Source organism: Salvia hispanica, chromosome 1, assembly GCF_029641045.1.
Source record: "Salvia hispanica isolate PSC_SH4W2 chromosome 1, Shi_PSC_v1, whole genome shotgun sequence".
Taxonomy (NCBI): Eukaryota; Viridiplantae; Streptophyta; class Magnoliopsida; order Lamiales; family Lamiaceae; genus Salvia; species Salvia hispanica.
In genome coordinates, this window is record NC_142692.1 from 68069396 (window position 1) to 68081506 (window position 12111).

Here is a 12111-nt window from a genome sequence, read left to right on the forward strand (position 1 = left end):
AACTTCTTAACCAAAACGGACGGTATAAACCTCCCTAACTGTTTCAGTTCAGAACCAGCAACCAAAAACCCAGTTTCGGTCTTTCGGATGAGTTTTGTCAACAAGAACCGAACCGGTATAACTTCTATTCAACGACAATGGAAAAGGTAAAGATAAGAAAACTGGTCGATCGACAATGAAATTTATGTGCTAATAATAAGACTCAAATATACCCAAAAATGCTAGTCATTAAATGCAAAAGAGATGGATGATGTATAGTAGTACTATTAATTGAAGGCAACTTTTCCTTTCAATTTCATTGTAAATTCTGATTTACGCGTTTGCAGCTGTGGGCCTGTGGTTGACTTGAGACCAAGACTGAGACATTAGACACCAAAAGGTCCCAACTCAAACAACAATAACTATTGTCATTCTAAAGAAATTATGAAATTTCCATGAAATTTACCATAACATTACTGATTCAACAGTAAAGAAGTGAGAAAAAGCAAAATAAATAGAAAACCGACGAGGCGTTTACTTTGAGTGATAAGATGGATCGATAAAAATGCGAGTTTAAGCTCACCCCAACCCAAGCCCGGTTCCACCACCCGAATATGTGCACCATGACCATCTATCATAATTTTTGGAACCAGTGGAAGCCAGTAAAGCAAATTAATCATAGAGCAACAAACAAACCAAGACTCTCCAAAAGTTATCAGCAATGTGAACACAAGTATTTATGTCACTTTCCAATTAAATATCATCAAAGACATGGGACCATTCCTTCAAGCTTCCATGTCACACACTTTACACATGGCAATATAGTAACCAGATATGAGGCAAACTTTGTATAAGCACATGGTAAGATACTTACCTTTCTTGAGGATCCCATTTGCAAATTCCTTAACTATCACCACATCATGCACCAAACTGTTTCCTCACCAGAAGCAGCGCCCGCGGCGCTGGGAGAGAGCAGCAGCAGCGTGGAGCTCACGCCGATGCTGAGGAAACGCCACGTGAAGTGGCAAAAACTTTCTATAGCTGTACGCAGCAGCTGGGCCTTCTCTCAAGCAAGCAAGGACCAAGATGCATTACTCGGAACGTTTTCCCGCACTCCTTCTTACACGGCAATTGATGTCGAACCAGAACACTTCCGGGGGATCGACGGATCGAGGCTCGCTAAGCTCGTGAGAGAGAGAAACCATGACCATCTGGAGGAGCTTGGACGGGTTCAAGGGTTGGCCTCTAAACTCAATACTGATGTCAGTAAGGGGATTGAGGCTGGCACTGAAGCCATTTCCAACCGGCAGCGGATTTTTGGCCCGAACAAAATTCAGTTGCCATCTTCAAAGATGTTAGGGATTGTGCTGGAAACCTTCAAAGACCCAATCCTTGTTGTACTGTTCCTGGCTGCTTCGCTTTCCTTGGGTTTTGGGATCAGAAAAGGGTTCGAAGGAGTCTCTGATGGGCTGTCCATATATGTCTCTATACTTGTTGTAGTGGCTGCCATTTCTTTCAGCAATATCTGGCCAACAAGACAATTCCACGCGCTCTCTGAGTCCAACATCCACACAACCACTCGTGTCGTAAGAGACAGCAGGGAGCAACAAATTCCAGCAAGTGAAGTTGTGGTAGGAGATCTTGTTCACTTGCAGATTGGAGATCGAGTTCCAGCAGATGGGTTGTACGTACGAGGGATATCATTTCAAGTAAATGAGCCCATCGACAATGTGGACATTTCACCCAACAATGATAACCCCTTCTTGCTGGCTAGAAGCAAAGTCACAAAAGGTAGTGCTCGAATGCTTGTTACGGCAGTAGGCACGAAAACAAAATGGGCTAAGATCATGAGCTCGATATGCCCTACTGAAGATAAGACACCTTTACAAGTGAAGCTACATGAGCTGACCCATAATATAGCTATGATTGGATTAGCTGTGGCGTCAATTGTCCTCATGATACAGCTGATCAAATACTTTACAGGGAACATGAAGAATAGCAGTGGAGCAGTTGATTATAGTCCAGACAAGAGCATCGATCAAGTCTGCAAGGACATCATTGGGATCCTAGTCATGCCAATAGTGATTGCAACAAGTGCCATTCCAGAAGGTTTACTACTCGCGGCCACAATAACTCTTGCATATTCAACCAAGAGAATGGCAGCTGAAAAGGCACTGGTCAGAAACCTTGCAGCTTGTGAGGCAATTGGTTCAATTAAAGTAATTTGTATCGACAGGAGCGTTGCCATTTCGTCCAATTCACCCCTGGTGAAAGAGTTCTGGCTGGGCCAGGTGAGGTTTGAGCGGAAACCCCCACCGAGAGCAGTTCTGGAACTAATGCATGAGGGAATAGGTCTAAATACAACCTCTGAAGCTTCGTCTGTTCTTGCTGGCGAGCTCCAAACTCAAAAGGCAATTTGCAGTTGGGCAAGTCGAGAACTGGGGATGAATCTGGAACAACTGAAGGAAAATTGTAGCGTGCTCGATATTGAAAACCTCGACCAACAGAAGAAAGATGGCTGCATCTGGATACGAAGAAGAAACGATGATGACAGGGTACACATCCACATGAAAGGATCAATGGATGAGGTTCTGGCTCTTTGCACTAAATATTATGATGAAAACGGGGTAATCAAAGATATCAGTGAAGCTGCAAGGGAAACATTCAAGAATATTGAACAGGGGATGAAGAAAAATGACCTCAACTGCATAGCGTATGCACATGCCGCTGTTTCAGGAGACATTCAAGGGCTCAACCAAGAAAGTTTCACTTTGATAGGGTTTTTAGGTCTATGGGACCAGCCTCGGGATGACATAATAAATTTTGTGAAAGAATGCCAAGAAGCCAGAGTAAATGTCAAAATGATCACAACAGAAGATGTCCAGAAGGCACAGATATCCGCTATAAGATGTGGCATACTCAGTTCTAATCAAACAGCAGTCACAGATGGCATCATTGAAGCCAAAGATTTTAGAAGCTTTACTGATCTAGAGAGACCGGACGAGGCAAAAAAGTGTAGTGTGATTGCTGGAGCCTCTACTTCGGACAAGCTTCTACTGGTACAATGCCTAAAAGATTCTGGCCGTGTAGGAGTTATTGGAGGCTGCCCAGGCGATGAAAAACTTTTTGAAGAAGCTGATGTGGGTTTCTATCTCGAGATCCAAGAATCTCATTCCATGAAGGAAAAGTCAGATATTATCATCGCGGGTGCTAGTTTTGACCCCATAGCAAAAGCTATGAAGTGGGGAAGAGGCATCTACAACAACATCCAGATATATGCACAATTCCAGCTCACAGCTACAATGGCCTCTCTGGTAACAGACTCTATTACTACAATTTTCTCAGGAGAACCCCCAGAAATCAACATCGTTACATCCATTTCATCTGGTAAGATTCCATATGCAGCTCTCCAACTACTTTGGGTGAAGTTGGTAGTAGGCACGTTAGTTGTTCTAGTTCTTTCAGTTGATGATCCTGCTGAAAGCCTTATGCAAAAGATGCCTGTGGAAAAAAGGGAACCATTTATAACCAACATAATGTGGAGGGACATCATAGGACAAGCTGTATGCCAAATCATTATCTTACTTATCATACAGTTTGAGGGAGAAGCAACTTTCAAACTGAGTGGTGGAGAAAAGGATACTTTGATTTTCAACATCTTTGTCCTTTGCCAAATCTTTGCCATATTCAACACGGTGAAGGGGACGGACATCTTTGAGAGACTGAAGAAGAAAAGGCTGTTCTGGATGTTACTAAGCATGATAGTTATTCTGCAGGTTATTATGGTGGAGTTTTTGAAAAAGTTTGCAGACACAGAAAGGCTCAACTGGAAGCAATGGCGTGCATGCATCGGAATTGCCATGATATCTTGGCTGGTGGGTTGGCTATTGAGAAGGATGCCAGTTCCTGAGAAACCTTACTTGAGCTCTCTATAGCTGAAAATCACACCAATGATGTTTCATTAGTTATGTTTATATGAGTTCCTTTAGTCATTTTGTTAAAGACCTTTAGCAATTTTCTAGTCATTGAAATTTCCATTGTTTTAACTTTAGTTCAATTAATTTGAAACGAAGAGAATTTCCTTGCTTCGCTGAAAGTCTTTCATTAACATGATCCTTTGGCGTAGTTCAGCTATGCATGCATATCACTAATTTCTTATGCAGATAAATCATGTTTGCTCCACATATCCTAATGAAGAATGTCTATCTATAAGTCTCATTCTTGTCTAAATAGAACACAGTTTTGCAACTTCATCATAACAGCCAGTGGAAACGACAAAAACTCTAATCGCCCATCAAGATCTTTAGCGGTGCATCTCCTAAGGAAAATCAATGATGTATGCAGAAGTTTCATAGAAGACACTGAATTACTTGCACAAAAGCGAGAATAGTCGTATATACATTTATACCTCGAAACTCCAAAAGAGATAAAGTCCTATTACGCAGCAACTTACTTAGTACCATCAGCTGTAAAACGAAAATATTATCCAAATACAAACATCCACTAGATCATAGGTTCAAATAGTGAACCACTTTCCATAAGCAACACTCAACATCAGCTCAAAGATACTATCAAAATCATTGGGCTGTGCTAGAGCATATGCATAATCATTTCAAACTTCTTAACAACACAATTATCAGTTCAAATTACTCGTAAAATCGACACCATCACCTCCCAATTTAACCTTATATTAACATCAAAAGTCCACTTCTACAAGGCTACAACCACTGTCGAATATCTACCAACTGAAAATCGATTTATGCATTTTACAAATCAAATCATCTCACAAAGGATCCAAATACTGACGGTTTAAACTTCAACAAAGCATCGCATCGATTGAGGAAATTAGATAAATCATAAACAGATCTAAATCAGCAAAATCAGGTTGAATTAAATGCTCTTTCATTCCCCAAACTCAATAAATGAATAACTTATACAATTACACACTGGGAAATGGAGAATCGAAGGAGCTACCGTAATCGCAATGAATCTTCGAGAGATCTAATGGCATTTGAGATCGAAGAAGCATTTCGATTACTGTGAATTTCCATTGGCTGTTAAAATCAGTTATGCAAAGTAGTGTTTGTTTCAATTTTGGGAGCTAATTTTCTTTTTATAGTAAAAATAAAAGCCCATTTATTAGTCGTCAAAATATCTACAATAATAAGTTTAGTGAAAAAAATAAAACAATATTAGCAGAAAATGAGAAAATAGGTTGATTGCAAATCATGGGAATATATACAATGCAAAAGGTCTTCACCGACGTTGGAAGGTTGGGAGATGCGTAGACAAAAAAACGGAGGTGAACCAAATCTCGAAGGGTTGGGATGGAGTTGTCGCATTGTGGGCTTAGCGACAGCTTCTAAAAGCCAAATCTAATGAAGCTTTTTGACTCTCGTGCCCGCGAAAGGTCAGCTATCTTCCAATCCTACCTGAATTCGCCATTAAATTTTATGTTGCACGGATTAAAATATTTTTATTTCCAATTGCTATGCAATATATAACCAATTCTATCATTACATTTTGGTTAGTCCATAGATACTATGGGTGAATGCAGAAAAAAATTATGGTACAAGCTATACTATTTATTTCACCAAAATAACAAAAACGTTAATTTATTTCTCAATGATTCTAAAAGCTAAACAATCTCCTCCAAATAGAAATTTTACAATATCTAAATCAAATTGATAAAAAGATACTACGGTCTTGAAATGAAATGTATTCCTCAAGATATAAAAAGATACACACAAATTTATTTTAGGATTATCATACTTCAATACACTAGCTTTGGAGTTTGGACGTATTTTCTTTTGTCATATGTAAATATGTAATCATCATTAATATTCATAAAAAGAAGGAATATAACTACATTAAATCACCTTCCAATTATCACCAAATACAAATTTCACAACAGGACAGCATGAATCAATATATCGGTGGCAAATAATTAATGACCAACTCAACTCACTCACATACTCTATTATTTAAACAATGAAATTATTTCTTTCCACATTCAGTTCAAAACATGGGATTCACAAATTGTACAAGATTTTCAGACATGTTGGCTGCCATAATTTCTCTAGCAATACTTGTTCCACTGAGTTGTGGCAAAACTCATCACCACACTTTTGTGGTACACCTTTTTTTTCTTCGTATTTATTTCTACGTCCGCCCCTCTACATATATCACTGAATAATTCGATAATTTTACAATGTAGGTAAAGTCAACTTCATACACTAGACTTTGCAGCACAAAGCAAATTCTGACGGTGAACGGAAAGTTCCCGGGGCCAACTCTTAGAGCGAACCGAGGCGACAAATTAATTGTCCAATTTCACAACCAAGTGGAATATAACTTAACCCTTCACTGGTATGCAATCTTTTACCATAAGGTTTGTTAATTTATTGATTTATATAATTTTTTAAGTTGGATAATTGGGGCAGGCACGGAGTGAGGCAGCCGAGGAACCCGTGGTCTGACGGGGCCGAGTACGTGAACCAGTGCCCGATTAGGCCGGGGAAGAGCTTCACTTACAATATCCAATTGACAAGTGAAGAAGGCACCATATGGTGGCATGCACATAGTGGGTGGGCAAGGGCTACATTACATGGGATCATCATTGTTTATCCCAAGCAAGGGGTTGGCTATCCTTTTCCTAAGCCTTATGCCGAGGTTCCGCTCGTTCTAGGTATGTTATCGTAATTCAACATGGTATCAAAAGCAGGATGTGGTGATGTGGTATTATAGAAAGAAGTCTCATTTGTGTGGTTGGATTTGTTTATTGTAGCATATATTTATATATTTTGTGCACTATAGTGTAATTTCTGCTAGTTAATTAAAAAACTTGTTTGAAAGGATAGGCGAATGGTGGAAAACGAACGTGATGGATATAGAAGGAAATGCAATCAAGACGGGAGGGGAACCAATGCTATCTGATGCTTATACTATCAATGGCCAACCGGGTGATTTCTACCCTTGCTCACGACAAGGTAATCTTAGGTGGTGTTCGGTTTAATGGATTAGATAAGATTAAGTTTTATGATTGTTCAATCAGTGTCCGATTTATAGTCTCATTAGTAAAGTTGGCCTTGGTTGTGAGCCTGTGTGACAAAATTAATATCGTCCAATTAAATCTTAGACAATCCGAGAACAAGTTAATCTTGAACAATCAAAGAACAATCAAGCGCTGATGATGGTATATATTTCTTTTATTTATTTCGATTTGACTTCATGATGCTAACTTTTTCCTAACTTCACAATTATGTTCCTTTTCGTTAAGGTGTGGGTCCCATAGCCTCAACAAAATTAAAATTTTTGTAGGAGTATTTAGTATTTTCATATTTAATTATATTTTTAAAAATTTATGATTCAAACCTAAATTTGACAAATTGAAATTTGTATGGCTAATTTGTTTTTTCATTCTTTCTCTTTGTTTTTATATGCTCTAGGATTAATATGGAGAATGTTTAACATTTTCTTTTTCATATTTATTAAACTTTTGCAAGTTGAATTTGATATGAATATTGATTTTACATGTCCGTCCTGTCTCTCAACGTAAAATGTATAGCTTTATCACAGTTCAGTCAAACAACGGATTCAGTAATTTTAACTTATCATATTCCTTTTTTACAGAAACATTCAACATAGAAGTGAAACACGGGAAAACATACCTCGTCCGCCTCGTAAACGCCGTAATGGACGAAAGCCTCTTTTTCTCCATATCCCACCACAAACTCACCGTGGTCGGAACCGACGGTTTCTACACGAAACCGTTCGAAACCAACCACATCATGATCTCCCCGGGCCAATCGATGGACCTCTTGCTAACCGCGGACCAACCCCCCTCCTCCTCCTACTACCTCTCCGCCGCCGCCTACTCCAGCGCCTTCGGCGCCGGCTTCGACAACACCACCACCACCGCTATCCTCCACTACCAAAATAAAAATAATAATTACAAACTCATCCCACATCGGAGAATACCACAAGGCCCCCCACCCCTCCCTCCCCCCAACGCCACCGCCGCCGCCACCCAATTCACAAGAAGACTAAGAAGCCCCTCCCCCCAAAACGTCCCCACCCAAATCGACACGCACCTCGTCGTCGCCGCCTCCGTCAACCTCCTCAACAGCAGCGGCGCCGGCCCCTTCGGCCGGAGATTCGCCGCGAGCCTGAACAACGTGAGCTTCGTCCCTCCAGCTTCGGTCGACATTCTGCAAGCGTATTACAAGGGGATTAAGGGCGTTTACACGGCGGATTTCCCGAGGGAGCCGCCGAAGGGGTTCGACTACACGGGGAGGGATCTGCCCGGGGAGCTTCTGGTGCCGGAGTTCGGGACGAGGGCGGTGGTGTTGGAGTACAATGCTGGCGTGGAGATGGTTTTTCAGGGGACGAATGTGCTGGCGAGCGACAATCATCCGATGCATCTCCATGGCTATGGATTCTACGTGGTCGGGTGGGGGTTCGGGAACTTCGATTCACGAGACGGGCCGTTGGGGTACAATCTCGTTGATCCTCCACAGGTGACGACGGTCGGGATACCGAATAACGGGTGGGTGGCCATCCGGTTTAGAGCGGACAATCCAGGTTAGTTTCATTTTATAAAGGATAATAGTCATTTAAATTACGATATTCGGCAAAATTCAAGTTTGAAAATGAAATACTACTAGTACAGAGTAAATAGCCAAAAATTCATGAAATTTGGTCAATATCTAGTTGGTCCCGTAACATCAAATATTAGTCGATAAGACAATGAAATATTGATTTGTCTGCAATTATTCAAAGGAGATTTTTTTTTCTTCTGAAATTGTATCTGATATGGCAAGCGAGAAATCATGCATAGACGCACCACTAGCGTGTTGACCGATGTCATTTATTCATGGCGTCATTTAGTTGAAAAATATGATCAATATATTACACGTATGCGAAAGATTTTTTGTCGTGAGATAGTTACCAACAAATTAATACTTCGTGACTTCTTCCTGTTTTAATATTGTAAGACAGACCAAAATTTGATTAAATTTCATGGTTCTTTCAACAATTAACATGAGATTAAATCACAAAGTTTACTTCTTTTTTTTGCACTGATCACATTCCGAAAAAACGACGTCTTTTGGTAATGCTTGAATAAAACGACATTGTTTCATTGAATAAGTGTTTTTTTTCTTTTTCAACGAAACTACTCAGTTTTTTCAACATCATCATAAGACATCGTTTAATTTCGTTTTTAACCTTATGGGTTTACGCCAGAATTTGATAAAACTTCGTGATTTAAATCGCTATTATCCCATTTATTATCTTTCTTGAATGTTTGAGAATAGAAGAAGATGTGACATGTAACTATGATGGTTATGATGGTGCAGGAGTGTGGTTGATGCATTGCCATTTGGAGAGGCATCAAATGTGGGGGATGAGTGCAGTCATAGTGGTGAAAGATGGTGCAGATTCTGAGACCAAATTGCTTCCTCCACCTCATGATTTGCCCTCGTGCACGGTTTGATTATCCTAATATGAACTTCTGAGTGTTGCAACATCGAATTGTGATTTATTCTATTTTTTGTTTGGAGTGGAAGAAATTATAATTGCAGTTATCTGCTCGGTAAGAAACAACCATTTTCAGACAACAAAATAAAGACAAGTTACCAATATAATTACAAAGGTTCTCGGTTAAGTATTTTCATTAATAATTCCACCTCACTATGAGCAATTAATGGTGTAATTGTACATTTACACAAAAATTATTTTTGTACTTAGTAATTTGCATTTATAGTTACCTAGTACTAGTACGGGAGATGATCAAAATAAGCATGTGTTTAAATCCAGAAATGCAATCCAAATCTTAGTTCTTGGATTAGATGATTTAATGGTCAATAATTAACCAAAAATACGGAAGGACATAATTAAATAGTTTTAGGTCATATTATAAGATTTGAGTTTATGTCATGCTAAGATCATTTTAGGTTATGCTTTGTTAGCATGACCTAAAATTAAACTAACTATGACCTAAAAATGTCTTACGTATGACTTTGTTCTGCGTTTCTGTATTTAAATATGGTCTTTATAGATCAAAACCGTACCTAGTACTATTCATCTTTCTCATTTTAAAGTTTTTAAATTAATGTTTTGGGCTTGGATACTGAGATTGTTGGGCTCTATAGTCAAGATCTTTAACTTCTTGTAATGGATACTGAGATAATTGGGCTCTATAGTCAAGATCTTTAATTTCTTGAAAAATAATCAGTATTCCAATATTTCTTTTGTTAATGTCACAACATCAAATTTTTGGCACTTACAACAAAAATTTTAAACGGTTAACGAGTATTGTACAAGTTCTTTTTTAAAGAAACTTGTTAATGGCTATTATTTACCTTCGTAGTCATGGTGATCCGAACTTCCGAACCAATTAAGATGTGCTCAGTCGTCATAGTTACTAGAGCCATGTTCAGACCCGGAGGCCCGGCCCATGGTCCCAAGAAAATTTAAATATTTTTGTATATATTATTCATATTTAATTTTGGCATTTATATATTACTATTACAATTTGTTGCTACAAGTAGGTTTTCCATAAAAAATAGGCCTGAAGGATAAATCTGGTTAACAATGATTAAAGTATTTTGGCGAAGAAAATGATGATTTGATGGGTTATGTATAAAAAATTAAATAAGTTAATATATCAAGAATAATATATATGAGATGTACTAAAATGTCAAAATAGAACTCTTTTTATATATGAATTATTTTTATCGATTCCATCCTATAGGGACTAATATTCAATTTAAATAATTCAAATACTCGCTCACCACAAACAAAATAGACATAAAGTGATAAAATGAACTTATTCCAAAACTATTTTTGACTTCCAAACAATTTGAAGAAAGTATCAAGGACTAACAGAACATTATAGCGAATAATTAATCTTAATTATACTATATAAAATTCCTAGTTTTGGCAATATCTATTGCTTATGTTTTGTGTTCCTCCAACTATGTTTAAAAACAAATATTATAAGACCTAAAAATTGTCGACCTTATAAGTAATTAAATTAGTAATTCTACTAAGATTCCAAAGCCATGAGGCTAACACAAGCCACAAAGTCCAGTGGTATTGGCCCACGGTATTACCAAAAAATATATCTTTTTTTTTTTTTGCTGTCACATAATTCATATCGTCACTAATATATTTACTTTGATTGAAAATTAATTAATTAAATATTCAATGTGGACGAGTAGCCACAAAATTGTGACTTTCATTTTTTTTATGATTAATGCTTAACCTTTGATAAAAGCTAAGTGATATACCATATTTTACGTGCTTAATTAAAAATATAGTGTGTTATATTTTTTCTAATATGAATGTGATTGCGTATTTGATTACATTATTTATAGGTAGCTAAATACAATTATATATGCATTAGTTGGGCATTTTTCACTATAGAAGTCATCTTATAGTGAATTAGCCAATTGGTTGGATTTGGAAGTTAAAAAAATGAGAACATTTGAATTATCCAAATGCCTCCCCAAAGTTGAAATTTAGCATTTATTTGATCTTTAACTTTATATTTGATTTATCTTTAAGAGATTAAAATTTTATAAAACTTTAAGTAGGATCACCCCTAAATGAGGTAACATTTCATTTTCCCACCTAATTTTTCATAATTTCATGTTGTTCACTTTTCATTTGATAGAAAAAGAAAGAAAAAGAAAATTGTTTTGTCCTCAATTTGAATTTGATGTGATCCGAAGAGAGTGAAAGGTGAAGAATTGGACAAAATAGAGAAAAGGAGAAAGAGATTATAGTTGGAACTTTTAATTTTTTCCCAATGAAACGACGTCAAATAAAATCCACCTCAATTAAACTATAATACGTCGAAGAATCAAACGATATGACTTGTAGAATTATATCAAACCAGATATAAATCAAACTTTTTCTAGGTTGAGAATTGTTGGGACACAAAAACCTAATTAACCTTTGGAACATATTTTAGAAGATGTTGAAAGTTGGGACACAAAATCTGTTATATTGGGTGATTGGGTGGTGATAAAATGCAAACTTATATATTGTACAAATTCAAAACTCCTCAACACAGCTTCAACACAATTTCAATACAATATCAACACAGTGTAAAATTTCAAGATT

General features: G+C 37.5%; 1 protein-coding gene and 1 pseudogene across 1 annotated transcript; both read left to right on the top strand.

Annotated features, from left to right (window-relative positions):
• Positions 1-230: 230 nt before the first annotated feature.
• LOC125185369 (putative calcium-transporting ATPase 13, plasma membrane-type pseudogene) lies at positions 231-4075 on the top strand (annotated as a pseudogene).
• A 1962-nt stretch (positions 4076-6037) lies between these two features.
• Positions 6038-9580, top strand: LAC14 (laccase 14). The gene is made up of 6 exons (XM_048081883.2): positions 6038-6112; positions 6197-6348; positions 6423-6667; positions 6840-6968; positions 7612-8562; positions 9339-9580. Exons 1-6 carry the CDS (start codon positions 6038-6040, stop codon positions 9473-9475), a joined length of 1689 nt encoding a protein of 562 aa, XP_047937840.1. The 3' UTR covers positions 9476-9580.
• Positions 9581-12111: the final 2531 nt, after the last annotated feature.